The sequence below is a fragment of the Canis aureus genome, chromosome 34 (genome assembly GCF_053574225.1).
Source record: "Canis aureus isolate CA01 chromosome 34, VMU_Caureus_v.1.0, whole genome shotgun sequence".
NCBI classification, from domain to species: domain Eukaryota; kingdom Metazoa; phylum Chordata; class Mammalia; order Carnivora; family Canidae; genus Canis; species Canis aureus.
Window position 1 is genome coordinate 15829801 of NC_135644.1, and position 17942 is coordinate 15847742.

Below are 17942 nucleotides of genomic sequence, written 5' to 3' on the forward strand. Positions count from 1 at the left end.
CTCCAAATCCCATGGGACACACTGCCCCCTCAAGACACTAGGAAGATACAGCTACTAAAGGGGAGAGGACCAGGGTAAATCTCAAGATAAGAAATAAATGACAATCAGAAATGTCCAACCATGAGAGTGATGAAGCAGGAGCTGACTGTCCACCTGTCAGAGAAGCTGTGGCAAGAATCACTGCATGGATGGAATACTGGACTCAAAGGCCTCTGGGCCCAATTCATACCCTCAGAGCCCAATTTTAGTTTATTTCTGAAGTACAGCTGACTAGATCAGACTTTTTGGCTTTGGGTCCTTCTTGAACCTGCCAGCTTTCCATGGAGCCTTCCACCCATGGTGCAACCCCAGCTCATGACCACCTGGCTTCCCATCCCTACTGAGCCCCTTCCAATTGCAACTCCACCTTACAACCTGAGATCAGTAATATCATCTATAGCCTAATAGCTTCTCTACCACAAAGCTGCCTAGACCTTAGCTCCCAGTGGTTCATGATCTCAAGGGGTTTCTAACCCTAGTGCTTTATACTGTGAAGATAAATCTATGTGAATTGGTATAATGTGCATCTAAGCAGAGCCTTTCTAGGCACAATGTTTTTACTCAAAGGAATCATTTTACTAGATGAAATATCAAGACTTGGGGCAGCAGAGATGGGAAATAACTGGGTCTGGGTCAATTTGATCCAGAAAAATAAAGTCAAAACTAAGACGGATTCCCTCAGGATCTGAAATTAATAAGCCACCTTCTGGAATTTTATTAAATACTTTATTTTTCAGTAAATATGCTGGGAAAGCAGCTGGTTCCAGTAGCTTTAAGGCCAAGAAGTGGGTCAAATGCTAATAGAATCAGCACACTGAATGGACAAAGCTTTGTGTCAGTGACAGAGAGGGTCCTCTCTGTAGACACATGGGATTTCATCTGATCTTCCTGAAATCAGAGAACAGAGGTAGGTTCCCTTCACTCCTACCTTTCTTAACTGACTCTTGTGCTTTGCTCTTCAATAATTCCATCATATTTGAGCCTCTTATATGAAGGATTGGGAGTCCTTTTTAGAAATAGGCAGAATAGAGATTAAAAAGACTCCATACCCGGAAGTAAGAAGCCATGGTCTGCCTCTTCATGTTGGTAGTTTCTTCTGGATGCCGTATCACCTCCAGAGTGTCCACCTAGAGTAGAGGCAGAGGGAAGTAGTTTAAGGATATAGACATTTTCTGGCTTTTCCAAAATCTGTTTGGTTCAATACCTGAGGGACCTTGATGTTTTGAACATGACAGTGAATACTACAGGAGAAGTTTTAAGACATATAAAAGAAAAATAGAATTTGTGCTGTTCCACTCACTTGAGAATAACCACACTCTGCAAAGTACCATATGATCTTGGTGTAAGTACCTATCACTATTATTTCTATATCTTTTGATGTTCTAATGGTCCCCTGTTAAGTTCTCCAATAATGTCGCATGAAACCAATTTCTTTCTTTTTTCTTTCTTCTTTCTTTCTTTTCTTTCTTTCTTTCTTTCTTTCTTTTTCTTTCTTTCCTTTCTTTCTTCCTTTCTTTCTTTCTCTTTCTTTCTTTCCTTTCTTTCATTCTTTTTCTTTCTTTTCTTTTCTTTTCTTTTCTTTAAGATTTATTTATTCATGAGAGACACAGAGAGAGGCAGAGACATAGGCAGAGGGAGAAGCAGACTCCTTCCAGAGCCTGATGCAGGACTGGATCCCAGGACCCTGGGATGACAACAGGAGCAAAGGCAGAGCCAGAGGCTTAATCACTGAGCGACCCAGGTGCCCCCAAACAGTTTTTTAAAAGAAAACTGGGCAACCACCCATGAAGCTGGATGATTATAAAGACATGGGCCCAGGGATCCCTGGGTGGCGCAGTGGTTTGGCGCCTGCCTTTGGCCCAGGGCGCGATCCTGGAGACCCGGGATCGAATCCCACGTCGGGCTCCTGGTGCATGGAGCTTGCTTCTCCCTCTGCCTATGTCTCTGCCTCTCTCTCTGTGTGTGACTATCATAAATAAATAAAAATTAAAAAAAAAAAAAAGACATGGGCCCAAAGCCCATGTTGGACCTCAGGGAATTAGATGGGTTCCAGTTACCTTCCTGCCATCAAACCCTGCTGCTACTCCGCCCACTCCCCACAGTTCCCACATGGTCACTGTAGCCCAGAGCTTGAGATACACATGTTCCCAATCATCTATCTCAACTACCTGGGCTGACTAGAAGAAATTTATGAATGAAAACAAATGTAGGAAACAACCTGCTTTGTTATCATACCTTAACAATAAAAACCCTGCTCCTGCACATACAAGCTATTTGGTTTACAGAGTGCACAAGTGGCATTTTAGCACCAGCCTCTGCCATGGCAGCTTCCCATCTGCTCTGAACAGGTGGCAAGAGTATGAAGCAGGAATGTTTAAACTGGAAGATGCTGCTGTCAGCAAGTGTGTTCTGCTTGGTGAATTGCTGTCCAGGCGGCCACCTCCCCATGGGGTGAGGATGTCTGCAGCCTTGTTCAACAAAAGTGCAAAGTGGGTGCTAGAAGGGTTGAGGGCATGAGGGGCAAATAATGAGGCCCTACCTCAAGGGCTATTTAGGAGACTGTGCAAAATGGAAGGAAATGCTTCAATTGGCTTAAAGAAAACAGTTTAAGAAAGGGAATAAACGGGGAGCTAAGTTTTCAATAGCCAGAAAAGCAACCTAAATAGTGAGCAGGAATATGAGGCTATCTCTGCATGAAGTGATATCAGGGGGCAGTGCAGCTTCCTTTTCTAGGCTGCATGTTGGATGCATTCCCAAAGCCATCAGTTTATTTGCATGCAGCTAAAGTTATGATACAGCCTGTAGGTTTTAACTTTATTATTTTTTTTAATGAGAAAGGAGGACATGAAAGCTTGGTGTTGAGCAGGAAGGCTTTTCTAATATAGAAAAGGGGAAAACCAACACTACAAACCCACCACATCTGAAGAGATTGTATTGCATTCTTTCCATGGGCATCTGCGAGGACCCACTGAAGGTCCTCTTCCTCCATCTCATCCCTGTTTGGAGGATGGAGCTGCTGAGGTTTGGGGCCAGCAAATCAGAACGGCAGAAGAGAGGATCTTGCTAGGCTCTGCCTTCTGTTGAATTGTAAATTCTACGTTTTCTTGAACTTTTTCTCCTTACTTTCTTTCCCCTCAATCTGACCTTCATATAAACACACACACAGTCTAAACTTGGAAATTTCTCCACTACTTCCTTATAACTTCCTTTTATTCTGGGATCCCCTCTGAATAATCCTATCTTTCTTTGAATCTTGCTTTTCCTCATTTCCCTCCCTTTTTATTCAAAGGACTCAGTGGGCTCTAGGGCACAGTAAAAAGGACAGCTTAAAAACTCATCCATATTTTTCTATTAGAATTCACCTGTTAACTCCCCTCAGAATATACAATAGGCTCTTAGCATTTGAGAATTTAACAGTTTAGTGATCAGAAAATCCTTGATGGATGGGACATAATTTAAAAGGTACAATAAATATTGTTTTCAAGATCAGTACCTGTCCTCTGCAGCAAACTGGAAAAATACAGAATGAAGCACTAATTTGCACTCTAAAAGTTATAAGGCTGGTGGGCTCCCCTATCTAACCACCCAGTATGACCGAGTTCTGTCCTACTCACATACAGAATAACTCTGGGAAAGTAAGTAAAAACCTATTTGCTATTACATACAGCCTGGAAGTGCTAATGCTTGTCCACAGTTTATCACCTACATATTTAGTACTACATTTTAGTACTACATAAATAACATGCTATTGAGGTATTTTCTAATTTAGGAATTCGGAAATGTTTTGTTTTGGCCAAGGACTTCTTGTATAGTCACAAAGTTCTCCTGAGCATGGAATGGATCTGAAAGAGGAAATTTTGGATAAGGGATATACCAGAAGTTGAATCTCTTGGTCCTTCAAACTAGGAGACTAGGCACAAACCTCACCTCTGTCTGCACTAGGTCTACTATGAACTCTAAGAAACTCCAAAAAAATTCAAACAAAAACATAAATGAAGGTTGTTGTCTGATTTAAAAGTCTGTCATCCTGTGCTAATTTAGTTAAAAGTAGCTTCATTTACTTTAAAAAATTTTTTTTTCAGAAAGAATCCAGAAAATAGATTTCGTTAGGGATACCAGCTAGCATTTAGTCCTTCCCAAAGGTGGGGAATTCACAACAAACAGTTTTCCCCAGAGTATCTTATCATTTTTACCGCAGATAGGGGAAAACACACTAGAAAAGCTTTCCTGGGCTTAGAGGATATATGTTATAGAACACAGAGTTTCTGAAATGGACACACCTGGTTCAAATCCTGGCCATTCAACTTAACTAACCTGTGTGGACTTGGACTCTTTGCTTCTCAAAACCTGTTTTCCTTATTAAGAAAACTGGTTAAAAGCTACTGCCTTGCACACATGTAAGAAGTATATCAGTTTCCCTTCCATGATTACCATGCTTGATTTAGTTTTAGTTTAGTGATGAACATCAATGATGCAGGGTTTTCTTCAATGGCAGATGGCAAGTACTAGCACCCATGCAACACAGCAAGATTTTTTTTAACTTATTGGCAGAGAAAATACTTTTTTTTTTAAAGATTTTATTTATTTATTCATTAGAGACAGAGAGAGAGAGAGAGAGAGGCAGAGACATGGGCAGAGGGAGAAGCAGGCTCCATGCAGCAAACTCGACGTGGGACTCGATCCTGGGTCTCCAGAATCAGGCGCTGGGCCAAAGGTGGCGCTAAACCGCCGAGCCACCCAGGCTGCCCAAGAAAATACTTTCAATGAAACCAATTTCAAGATGATTAGTAAAACCAATATTCTAGATCCAACCACTGTCTGTCTAACCCAGTATCCTTTCTCTTCCAGTTTCAATTTATATAACAATACAAGTCAATTGGAGCTGAGCAAGGCTGCTTTCTGCCCACATGACAAATGTCCTGCCCAATTTCTTATGAGAGGTGCCGGTTAGTGTTCAAAGTAGTCCTGAGTAAGCTTTACAAATTGTAATATAAACTCCAAGTCCACAGGAAATGAGCAAGCTTCAGTATACGTATGGACTCCACACATGAAGTTTTAGATGGTTACCAAAACACGAGTAATAAAGCATCCATTGTTCCAAAGTAAAAATCACTGTAGGAACCACTCTGCCCATATTATGCCAGTAAAGTCTTAAAATGACCCTATGAGTTAAGTACTATTATTATTCCTATGGTACATACGAAGAGGTTAAGGCTCAAGAGATTTTAGGGAAAATTTCCAGGGTCTTTTAGCTAGTAATTGGCCATGCCTACATCTAAATCCAGTTCTGTCTGATTCCAAAACCTTACTTCTTAAACATTATATATACTGCCTTTCTATGTGATTTGATAGAACTTATAAAATCAATCTAAATGCATGGTATTATTAAAAAGACTTGCCTTATCTGTCAACTAAATTTACTCTAGGATAAAGACATAGATTCCAGAAGTCTTAAAAACCACCTAGGTTTCAACAATAAGTGAAAAATGGAAAGATTTTTGTTCCTGGTCTCAGTAAGTACCCACTATTTGGATTCTAAAACCTCAAAAGTGCTTATTATTTATCTTCTTGACATCATCTATTGTCAAGAATTTTTATGCTATCAAGTAATCCATCCACCCCTTAAGGAAAAAAAACCCTATACAGCATCACTCCTCTCAAAGCCTTCAAAGCCCTGAATGGAAAAGCAAGACTGGCATTGACATCATCAATGTGGTGGTGCTGAATGTGTTGGAGGTCAGCTTCCTATAAGATCACTTGTGTTTTTTTTACCTCGGATAAGGCAGAGAAAAACTGCTGGAGTGTTTTTATTACTGTTACACTTATTTTCTGATGCCTCAACTAGAACTTTCAACTCATCTCTCTTCCAAATGAAAACAAATCACTAGTCATTTTCATCTCATTTATATACATTATTATGATGATGTAAATATATGCCACATACTAGAGGGCACACTTGTCACACAAGGCCTGAACAACAGTATGCAGTGTAGAGAGAAAGGTAACATTGTGCCGGTATTCTGTGTGGAAGGCAGGGGAATGGAGTCCTTGCAGAATCCAACAGCCACAACAGCAAATTGAGGAAAGGATGGTAATGTGGTCTGATGAGAATATTACCCAGGAGTCTTTAATCTTTTTGTGTCATGATCTCTTTTAGAATCTAGTGGGAGCCAATGACTCCAAAAAACACAGACAAGTTGATCCTCATTATTTGTGGATTCTGTATTTGTTAATGTACCTACTTTCTAATATTTATTTTTAAACCCCAAATCAGTTCCTGCAGTGCTTTCATGATGATTTACACACATACAGAGTGGTGAAAACTGATTACCCAATATACCTGTTTCTAGCTCAGGTTGAACAAGATGACATTCCGCCTTTCTGTTTTAGCTCTCATGCTATAATCCAGGTTTATTTAAGTGCCATGTGCTTTGCATTTTTGTACTTTTGGTTAGTGATTTCACTGTTTAAAAAGAGCCCCCAAGCATAGTGCTGGAGTGTTGTCTAGTGTTCCTAAGTGCAAGAAAGCTATTAAATACCTCTTGGGAAACATACCTGTATTAGACAAACTTCATTTGGGCATGAGTTATAGTGCTGTTGGCCTTGGATTCAATGACACAAATACTGCAATTAAAATATTATTTTAGGGGGTCATGGGTGGCTCAGTCTGTTAAGTGTCCAACTCTTGGTTTTGGCTCAGGTCACAATCCCAGGGTCCTGAGATTGAGACTTGTGCTGGGCACCATGCTCAGCTGGGAATCTGTTTGAGATTTTCTCCCTCTCCCTTTGCTGCCTCCATTTTCACATTTGCTCTTGCTTTAGTTCTCTCTCTTTCTAAAATAAATAAATAAATCTTCTAAAAAATAAAATATTGTTTTATACAAAGAAATACTGCATATAATTATTTGTAAGAAATATACATTAAATAATGTGCTTTTAAATAGAAAAACACATCAAACAAGATTGTGCACTAATTGGTTGACAACAATGTTGCGAGTAGAGGCTTTCAGGAACCTAACCACATATTTCCCCTAGGAGCAATGCTGTAGTGTTTGCTGACTCAGTATTCACAGCAACTTTATAGAACGTGATTGCATGAATAATTAAGAATCAACTAAAATTTTTTACATGTAATAGTATCAAGAGGCTCTTAGAACCACTAAAACTCTGATGTAAATTTCTTCTAGGGACCTGTATAAACCATGTTATATAGTCCTAATATCTTGCCACGAATTCACAAGACTGAAAAGTAGAAAAGTAGAATAATACATGTGGTTATAATAGCAATGTGGGTATAAAAATTATTGCTAACAAAAATGATCTGAGTCTTATTACGCATAGGTAAGTCTTTCATTTTCAAAGAAAATTTGAATATGTATGTATCAATTTTGAGATAGTATTCAATAGTATTCTATGTGGCTGAATTTATTATTCTTTATTAAATAATTTAATATTTAATGTAAATAAAATATATGAAAATTCAGAGATATGATCTATTTATTTTATTACAGCTTCACCTTTTAGATAACTGGGTTTTGGTGTTAGTATATACAGAGAGCATTAGCCAGCCAATCCTTGAGATCCTTGCTAAACGTTAGCTCAAAGGATATAAGTTAAAAATATTTTACGGTGGGATATTTATTAACCTTTCTAACATTCCCTTTGCACAGAGAAGTACACCTCTCATTTTTCAGAGAGCAAAACAGAATGACAGGAAATGGTTTGGTTTCTTTCCTTTCTGCTAACTCCATTTTGGTCCCTGTTAGCCTCCTCTGTAGGTTGGTGATGGCCTCTAGGAAAAGTGCTTTATCTCTTCCTAGAGAGGCTTTATGTGCAAGTGTCATTGTTCTGCATCTTAAGTTGTCTTTCTGAGACTCACAAATGAAGGGGTCCAGAATATGCCACACTGGCATAGGTATTATTTTGAGCTGAAGACATTTGAAAATCAACAGTTGCAAGAAGAGGCTTTTCCTGAACTCGCCTTATCTGGCTAAAAACAGGGCCTCTCAAAATAATCCAACTGTCATAAATCTCCTCCCTGGCAGTTTCACAACCTGTTATGGAAGACTGACTGCTATCACCACAGATGAGAAATGAACACTGGGATAAGAAACTGCCTAACCAGACACTGTCACAGAACCATCATACTTCCCATCTATTCTCCTAAGGGACCATTTGTTTTTCCCAAAAGTCATCTGTTCTCCCACAAGTGCCCATCTCTCCCTCCTCTTGCCCCATTCATCCCCTATTAAGATGGCATATAAGCCTCAAATTCTAATTACCTCTTTGAGTTACTTTTTTGAGAGTTCCTAATAATGCACATAATTAAAATTTGTTTTTTCTCCTGTTAAACTTTCAGGTTGGGTTTAATTCAGTACCCCCAAGAACTGAAGTTAAGAGAGTAGAGGAAAAGTTTTCTCCCCTGACACAGTACTTTAAGAATTCCATGACACTGTTTTTGTTTCAAATTTCCTAACTGCTGATTTCCTAAATGCCTTCATCTCTTTACCAGATTACCCAAGCAGTGGGCTGGATAAACTAAAGTTGTCTACCCTAGGATTATCCCAAAGGCAGGAGCAAGCACCCCACAGTCCACATTATTTTGAGTACAAACCTGCTACTCACCTTGGTTCTCCCAGTACTGAAATGTGGAGGCAAAGATCTTGAGGCTGCTGTTATCCTGGCTCTTGTTTGGGCCAAATTACCTGAGCAAAAAAGACAAAAAAGTTAAAGTGAAGGAAAAGTTAAGGAATAGTATTATGACAATTTTTGTCTTTATGTTTTTGCATTTTTATTAATTTTCCAAATAATCTGCTCTGAATATGAAAAATTTGGAAGAATTTAGATTTTGAAACTTTAATGATATAAACAAATTATAATTTATAATATAAATTGAATTTATATTAGTTTCATAAGCAAAACAGAAACAATAAAAAAAACTTTCCAATTCATTCAATAAACTAGCAAAACAAGAAAATTGCCATACATAAAAAGGACATATAAAAAGCCCACAGCTAACAACTCAACAGGAATGATTGAAAGCTTTTTCCTCTAAGATCAGGATCAGAGCAGGAAGCTCACTCTTACCACTTCTATTCAACTAGCAGTCCTAGCTCAAGCAGTTAGGCAAGAAAAAGAAATAAAAGACACCCAAATTGTAAAGAAAGAAGTAAAATGATCTCTGTTCATAGGTGCTATGATCTTGTATATTAAAAATAACCCTAAATATCCTACAAAAAAACCCTGCTAAAACTAGTAAGTCAATTCAGCAAATTTGTAAGATATAAAATCAGCATAGAAAAATCAGTTGCATTTCTATGCACTAACAATGAAAATTTGAAAAGGAAACTAAGAAAATCCTACTTATAATAGCATCAAAAAGAATAAAATACTTAGAAATAAACTTAACCAAGGAAGCAAAAGACTTGTGCTATGAAAACTACAAAGTATTCCTGAAAGAAATTAAAGAAGGCACACAAATAAATGGAGAGGTATTTTGTTCTTGGGAAGGAAAGGAATCTTTTTCCTCTACTCATCTCATGTTCATTTCCTGGGGCTCTGCAAATTAGATTGACAGAAAACAGATTAACAAGAGAAAAGCAAACAGCAGTTTATTAATGCATCACACATACATACAGGAGTACTTGGTGATAAGTAACTCAAGGGGTGGTTAGAATTGGGCTCACAAAGCATCTTAACAAAACAATAATAAATTTCTTGGTAAGTGACAAAAGATGTTTGAATTTCTAGGAGCAGTAAATTATGGAAAGGTAAATATATGAGGAAGCTAATGGAAGGTAAGGACTAGTTAGTAAAATTTTGTTATACAGATTCCTCTGGTGCTATCTCTGGGCAGACAAGGGTCTAGAGTTTTCTCTGGTGATTAACTTCTGTCCTTCCTGGTAGAGAGGGGTGGGGGAATACTTCTACAAATTTATGTCTTGCTTTTATGTAAACAAAGGGAAAGCAGAGAGCTTTTCTTATATCTTCTTCTCAATCACCTCCAGCTCAAAATAATCTTTTTTTATTTTTTATTTTTATTTATTTATGATAGTCACACACAGAGAGAGAGAGAGGCAGAGACACAGGCAGAGGGAGAAGCAGGCTCCACGCACCGGGAGCCCGACGTGGGATTCGATCCCGGGTCTCCAGGATCGCACCCTGGGCCAAAGGCAGGCGCTAAACCGCTGCGCCACCCAGGGATCCCCCAAAATAATCTTTATGCCAAAGTGGCATATTTTAGGGTGGCATACTCTGCTACCCTTTACTGTGTTTATGGATTGAAAGATCTAATATTGTTAAAATGTCCATGCTACCCACAAGGATCTATAGATTCAATATAATCCCCATCAAGATCTTAATGGCATTTTTGCAGAAATATAAAAAACCCTAAAATTCATCTGGAACCACAAAGGACCCAAAGCTCCAAACAATCTTGAAAAGGAAAAGAAAAAAAAGAAAAAAGAAAAAAGAAAAGGAAAAGAAAAGCTGAAAGCTTCACATTTCTTGATTTCAAAATGTATTTTTTTTTTTAAATTTTTATTTATTTATGACAGTCACAGAGAGAGAGAGGCAGAGACACAGGCAGAGAGAGAAGCAGGCTCCATGCACCGGGAGCCCGACGTGGGATTCGATCCCGGGTCTCCAGGATCGCGCCCTGGGCCAAAGACAGGCGTTAAAGCACTGCGCCACCCAGGGATCCCTCAAAATGTATTAATCACCAACAGTAATCAAAATACTATGGTACTGGCATAAAGACAAACATATAGACCTATGGAACAGAATAGAGCCCAGAAATAAATCTATGCATAGATGGTCAAGTAATCCTTAAAATGGGTGTCAAGATTATATAATGGGGAAAGGGTAGTCTCTTCAACAAATCGTGTTTGGACAACTCAATATCTGCATGCAAAAGAATGAAACTGGACCCTATCTTATACAAAATTCAATTCCTATTGGATTAAAGATTTAAATGTAAGACCTAAAACTATAAAACTCCTAGGAAAAAACATAGGGAGAGAGCGTCATGACACTGATCTTAGCAATGATTTCTTGGATAGGATATCAAAAGCACAGGCAATAAAAGCAAAAATAGACAAGAGGCTTTACATCAAATCATAAGCTTCTGCACAGGAAAGGAAACAATCAGCAGAGGGAAAAGGAAACCTACAGAATGGGAGAAAATATTTGCAGAGCATATAAGGGGTTAATTTCCAAGATCTATACAGACTTCTACAACTCAACAGCAAAAAATAAAATAAATAATAAAATAATAAAATAAAATAAAATAAAATAAAATAAAATAAAATAAAAACATAACTGGATTTAAAACTGGGCAAAGGAGGAGTTCCTGGGTGGCCCAGCTGGTTCAATGTCCAACACTTGATTTAAGATCAGGTCATGATCTCAGAATTGTGAGATCGAGGCCCACATTGGGTTCCATGCTCAGTGGGGAGTCTGCTTGGGATTCTCTCTCCCCCTCTGCCCCTCCTCACTGTGTGTGCACACACGTGCTTCTTCTCCAAAATAACTAATTACATTTTAAATTTCTTTTTCAAGATTTTATTTATTTATTCATGAGACACACACAGAGAGAGAAAGAGAGAGAGAGAGAGGCGCAGAGACATAGACAGAGGGAGAAGCAGGCTCCATGCAGGGAGCCTGATGTGGGACTCGATCCCAGGACTCCAGAATCACGCCCTGGTTTGAAGGCAGGCACTAAACGGCTGATACCCAGGGGTCCCCTAATTACATTTTTAATACAAAAGGAATAAAAAAATAAAAATGGGCAAAGTACTTGAATAGGTATTTCTCCAAAGATGAAATAAAAATGGCCAAAAACTTTATTAAAAGATGCTCATCACTAAGTGTCAGGGAAATGCATATCAAAACCACAACAAGATATCATTTTATAGTGTTTAGGATGGCCATTATATAAAACAACAACAATAACAACAGAAAATAACAAGTGTTGGCAAGGATATGGAGAAACTGGAACTTCTCACTGCTGGTGGGAATATAAAGTGGTACAACCAATACAGAAAACAGTGTGGAGATTCTTGAAAAAATTAAAAATAGAATACCATGTGATCCAACAATTCCACTTCTGGGTATTTATCCAAAACAACTAGAAACAGAATCATGAAGAGGTGTTTGCCTCCCATGTTCATCAAAGCACTATTCACAACAGCCAAGCAGTGAACAAACTAAATATTCATCAAAGGATGAATGGATATAGAAAACACGGTATATATGTACAACAGAATATTATACAGCCAGATGTCCTGCCATTTGAGACAACATAGATGAACTTGGGACATTATGCTAAGTGAAATAAGCCAGTCTTAGATAAGCTCATAAAAGCAGAAACTAGAATATTGGTTGCCAGAGGCTGTGGGGACAGGGAAAAGGGGGGCATTGCTGTTCAATGGGTATAGAGTTTCCGTAATTCAAGATGAAAAAGTTCAGAGTCTGCTCTACAACAATGTGCATATGGTGAACAATATTGTATTGTTTACTTAAAAATGTGCTAGGAGGGTAGGTTTCATGTTACCTGTTTTTACCACCATAAAAAAAAAAAAAAGTCTCCAAATAGAGCACTGTTAGTCTTTGAAAGACATAAATAGCAAGAAAAAAGAAGCTGGGAGTTTTCTTAAAAGAGAAATTGGGCAACAGAGAACCCCACTGTGAAGGTTTAAGACACAGACAGTGATTGGCAGATCTGGTATATGGGTCCCTCAGCACACAGGGAAAAAGCCTGCCATGCAGTGAACCAGAGGACACAGAGAGCATGGGCATCAGCCAGAATCCTGGGGACTAATGGGTTTTTGCGTTTGCCCGGGGTGTGGACAAGTTAGTTAACATCTCAGAGCTCCCAGTTTCCTTGTCTATAACATGAAGACAGTATTGTCTCATTCTGAGAGTCATTATGGGCATTGAATGAGGGTAATTCATGATTAGCACTGTCAACATGGGGATTGTTCAAGGCATGTGCTCAATTCATGTTAGCCAGTATTGATTATTAATAGTATTAATAATCATATTATTATTATTTGCTATGAAGAGTGTTCAAACATGTCTCAAAACAGTGAAAAGAAGGTGAGAGAACACTAAGGAATCTTACTAATTTGCTACTGTGAGCACTGGTCAGTCAAAAAACAAATGAAAGATGAGAAAAAATGATAAGGCCACCCCCACCCCCCCCACCCCCGCCTCTGAACCTCCATAAACCACCACACTGATTCCCAATGCTTTTTACCTTTGAAGGAGCTGAGTGGCCTGTTCAGACTCTCTTCTCCCCTTACCACCCACCTACTCTTAATCTCCTCTCCCATCCTTAGCTTCCCAAACTAAGTGCTTGAAGATTTCTGTTTGCTTTTTTACCTACGATGTCATTTGATTCTGTGGCAAAATAAAAAGTTATCAATGAAGGGAAATGCTCCAATTTGTGCATATGCAAGACACTCAAGATTTCAAAGTTTTTTAGCAAGTCTAGCACAAAGATGTCCAAATGTTTTCTCTGGCGATATCTTCAGAGGCTAAACTGTGATTAATAGCCCAGAAAGAACCCTTTGAAGCAGGATTGGTGACATCAAAGTCATAATCCAGGGGTGGCAGGAGCTTTATAATGAGTGGGAAGCATTTTAACACATTTCAAAGGATTTACAGCATGAATAAACAATAGACCTCAGCAGATGCACTACACACACCTTTCTAACCTATAAGAAGTTTCCATTTTAATTTAAATGTAAATATAGCTTTCATATTTGTTTCAAAGCATCCTCTCAGCTTCACCCCTAGACAGCCTCTTTGGCTAAGGATGCCTCACTGCCCCAGAGCACCCTCCTGTGCTTCCCAAAACTGTGAGTACTGATGTGTATTGGGAAAGGAAAATGGAAGACAGAGGCATCTAGTGGAATTTATATCCAATATGGGAACTGGGTTAAGAAAGAATCTGCAATGGAGCTTACAGTGATCCCACACAATTTCTCTGCTTCCAACTTAAAGAGAAAGAGACAAGCGGTCTGAAGACAGAGCTGGAACTTTTAACAATGGCAATTTCCTGCCTGCTTAGAGGATTTCATCTCTTGGAAAGCAACCAGGACCCATGATTTCATCTTCAGTTGCTTCTTAAGAATTGTCCAAAATGATGGTTGCTATTTAAATAATCACGCACAGAATTTGGCTTCCCTCTGCTGCCCTCTCTGGGTTTACAGAATTTGTTGCAGGGTTCCAGTGGTGACTGCTAGCAGGTATTTGTTTAGAAAATTTTCCTGTTTTAATTTTCCCTAACACAAGGAATAGGCTCATAAACTAATAAATTACTGCAAAGCAATGCTGAAATGTAAAAGTCTCATGTCAAACTGCTACTAAAAGAGAAGCTGCAAATAAAGAAAATCAGATGTTTCAGTTCACCTATTACCAGAGTAAGTTATCTGAGTAGACCTGAGAACTGAAACCACTGATCCAAAAATCAGTCTGGATGCTAAGAACCTAAACACAAAATGGTGTCTACAGGAAAATAACCTTGTACCACCCTATCTCCGTTAGCATAATTTTTTTTTCCAGGCAATGGTTTCATTGTTCATCACAGGAACTTCCTGAAAGACCTAAGACCATCAAATCTTCAATAAAAAAAAAATACCAACAGTGATTGGCCTTAGGATTCTGTGAACCCCTGGGCTCAAAAATCCTCACCTTGCTTTTTCCACCAGTCATACACTTCTGTTTTTTGTGATCTTTACCCAACCCTTATTAAGCCTGCTCACTTTGAAAGACTCATCTTAAAGAACTTTATCTCTCAATAAATTCTGACCCTGCTTTTCCTTCTCTTGGGCACTGCCAAAACTTTGAGAGGTGGTGGTTTCCATTATTGTGGTAAATAATGAACTCCAGTTTGTTTCATCAATAGGTTGTGAGGGTGATATTTACAAAGTCAGCGTGGGACAGACCCATGGCGGTGTGATACTTGCCATGACTGTAGTGTTCTAATTTCCATTAACAACACCATAGTGAATAAAAATGCAAGGAGTCAAATTCAGTAGTTTTAGAAAATATACTATAGCATTTTGTATGCAAAAAGCTTGTTTTTATATACTTATCAATACTAAATAAAATTTCAGTAACAACAGGTGGTGAATAAAAATGCAAGGAGTCAAATTTAGTAGTTTTAGAAAATATACTATAGCATTTTGTATGCAAAAAAGCTTGTTTTTATATACTTGTCAATACTAAATATAATAAGGATTTGTTTTAAATTTGATACACTGAGGTAACTTAAAACAGCTACAAAACATATGAAACAGTTCTGGAGGCCAACAGAAAAAGTGTGTTGTTAGACTTTCTTCTGCAAATTTTTAACTTTCTCCCCTGGCATTCGTCTATGGCTTTGTGTGTTAACATCAATAAATGGGCAGAGGGAGGTGGGAGGGTTCCCAGCCCACTTAATCTCTCAAGAAAAGAACATTGATAATATATCGAGTGAGCTGTACTTTCATGGAGGGCAGGCAACATTAGTAAATAAAACACCAGCCTGTCCTCCCAGCTGTTTTATAGAAGAAAGATGCTCACATAACAAATTCACTCTCTTTTCTGAGTGCACAACCTTTAACACACACATGGGTAATTCAAAGCCCAAAAGAAACCCGTTTCTCCTTCCTATATTGACTTTTAATTGGCAGTTGTCTGGCATCTTAGGAAGTTCTGCATAATTAACACTTCTGGACTATCTGCTTGAAGGAAGCCAAACCAATGCTTTTGCTGCTTTTTTCTGTTTTCATTTAGAATGTGAACTACAGCTTTAAAGACTGGTGACCCAGCGATTTCAAAATTGTAGAGCTGAGGAAAAACAGTGACTCCTTCTTTCCTTCTTTAAGCTTTAAAGCTCATAAACAGGATGTTAGCCCACCAAAGGACCGTCCTGAATCATCAGAACTCAAGGAGGTTAACAAGGCCTCCCTCTCCTAACTTAGTCAACAGTGGAGCTGAGGCTCTCTGTTTTCTGCATTTTATTGCCACATTGGCAGAAGCGCCAGTTCAATCTATCCTCATGACAAGAATCTCCCTATAGGCAGAGCCATGTAAACAAACAAAAGCTCTGAGGATTGCCTGCCTTCCCCACATTTTTCTGGTGGAGTTTGCTTGTAAATGACATGATGTGTTCACAAAAGTACTGGAGCCTAGACTGTTGATATCTATCAAAGAAAACCTGACCCATTTAATATTAAAAAAAAAAAAAAGAAAGAAATTCACATACATGTATCTGCCAGAAGCCACTCATCACTGGCATGTGAGATTTGCTTATTCCAGCCTCCTAGAAACATCCATGTGCAGCAGAGCAGGCTTTAGTCCAACTGATACTGGTTCTAGAAACGCTAATTTAGGCAAAGGATGTATTCAAGTTCCACACACTCCTTTTCACACTCCCATTTCCACTTCTGCAGCTGCAACATGGCTTTAATGCTGTATCTCCTCTTTACTCCAGCGGCCCGTTCCCATTTCCTTGTCCCACTCCTGAACTCTCTCAGTAGAGACCTCTTCCATCAAACCTCTCCTATCTTCCAAATCTTCAGGTTACTATTCTTCTCTGACAACTAATCCAGATCTCATTTGTTCATGGGTAGAGAAATGTATTACTTCATTCAGGTAAGATGTGCATAGTATAGAAGTATTCTAGGAACAAAATATTTACGGAATGAATCTGTTGATGGCAAGGTCGGGTACCTATAGACTGTCCAGTGTCTGGGTCAGAGGATGGTTTGGAAGTAGAGGCTCTTTCAGTTAATGGTATTCAAGTTATTCATGCTTTGAAATAAGCCATGAAGAGCATCCTATGGTTCTTCCAAAGATGTTCTTCATCTCAGGTCTTGGGCAGCCCAGAGAAGCTACCGGGAAAGGGAAAAGACTGACATATAAATAAGTCAGTGCAATTTGAAGTGGAAAGGGTTATAATAAAGCTTAAAAGAGTGACATGAGAGGGTAGGAGACCAAGTCTTCTTGCAAGAATGAGAAAAAAGCTGAAGAGCAGGGCAGCCCCAGTGGCGCAGCGGTTTGGCGCCGCCTGCAGCCTGGGGTGTGATCCTGGAGACCCGGGATCGAGTCCCATATTCGGGCTCCCTGCATGGAGCCTGCTTCTCCCTCTGCCTGTTTCTCTGCCTTTCTCTCTCTGTGTCTATGAATAAATAAATTTTAAAAAATAAAATAAAAAAAAAAAGGCTGAAGAGCAGGCAATCCATGAGCTATATCTTGAAGGATTAACAGGAGTTTGACAGGAAAGGGAACAGATCTATCTGGAAGATGCAGAAAGCTTAGTGAGAAGAAAAATCTTTAAAAATTCCAGAGACTAGGGATCCCTGGGTGGCGCAGCGGTTTAGCGCCTGTCTTTGGCCCAGGGCGCGATCCTGGAGACCCGGGATCAAGTCCCACGTTGGGCTCCCGGTGCATGGAGCCTGCTTCTCCCTCTGCCTGTGTCTCTGCTTCTCTCTCTGTGTGTGACTATCATAAATAAATAAAATTTAAAAAAATTCCAGAGACTGGAGTGCCTGGATGGGCCTGTCAGAAGAGCACGTGACTCCTAATCTTGGGGTCATGAGTTCAAGTTTCATGTTAGGTCAAGATTACTTATATAAAAAACTAAAAATAAATAAGTAAATAAATAAAACTTCCAGAGACTCTATACATTTAACTCCCAAGGGGCTTCTCATTTTTATGTTAGACATATAATAATAGCAAAAAATATTTATTTTTTTATCCTTATAAGCATAAACATAAGTTACTTGCCCTTCCTACCAACGAAAATACTAATTATGAAGGCAATTTCTGGGGGAAAAACATGGAAAAAGAAAGGTTTTCTAAGGCATCGCAAGTCACTGCAAACATGGACAAAGTCTCTGCTATCTCGCTCT

At 38.9% G+C, this 17942-nt stretch overlaps 1 protein-coding gene across 1 annotated transcript in view; it reads right to left on the reverse strand.

Moving 5' to 3' along the window:
* Positions 1-17942, reverse strand: part of MYO3B (myosin IIIB) — a 404571-nt gene that overhangs the window by 171277 nt on the left and 215352 nt on the right. The window contains exons 24-25 of the mRNA XM_077883392.1: positions 8665-8744; positions 1089-1166 (exon numbers count right to left, since the gene is read on the reverse strand). Coding sequence (XP_077739518.1) covers positions 1089-1166; positions 8665-8744 — 158 coding nt within the window. The remainder of the gene's footprint in view (positions 1-1088; positions 1167-8664; positions 8745-17942) is intronic.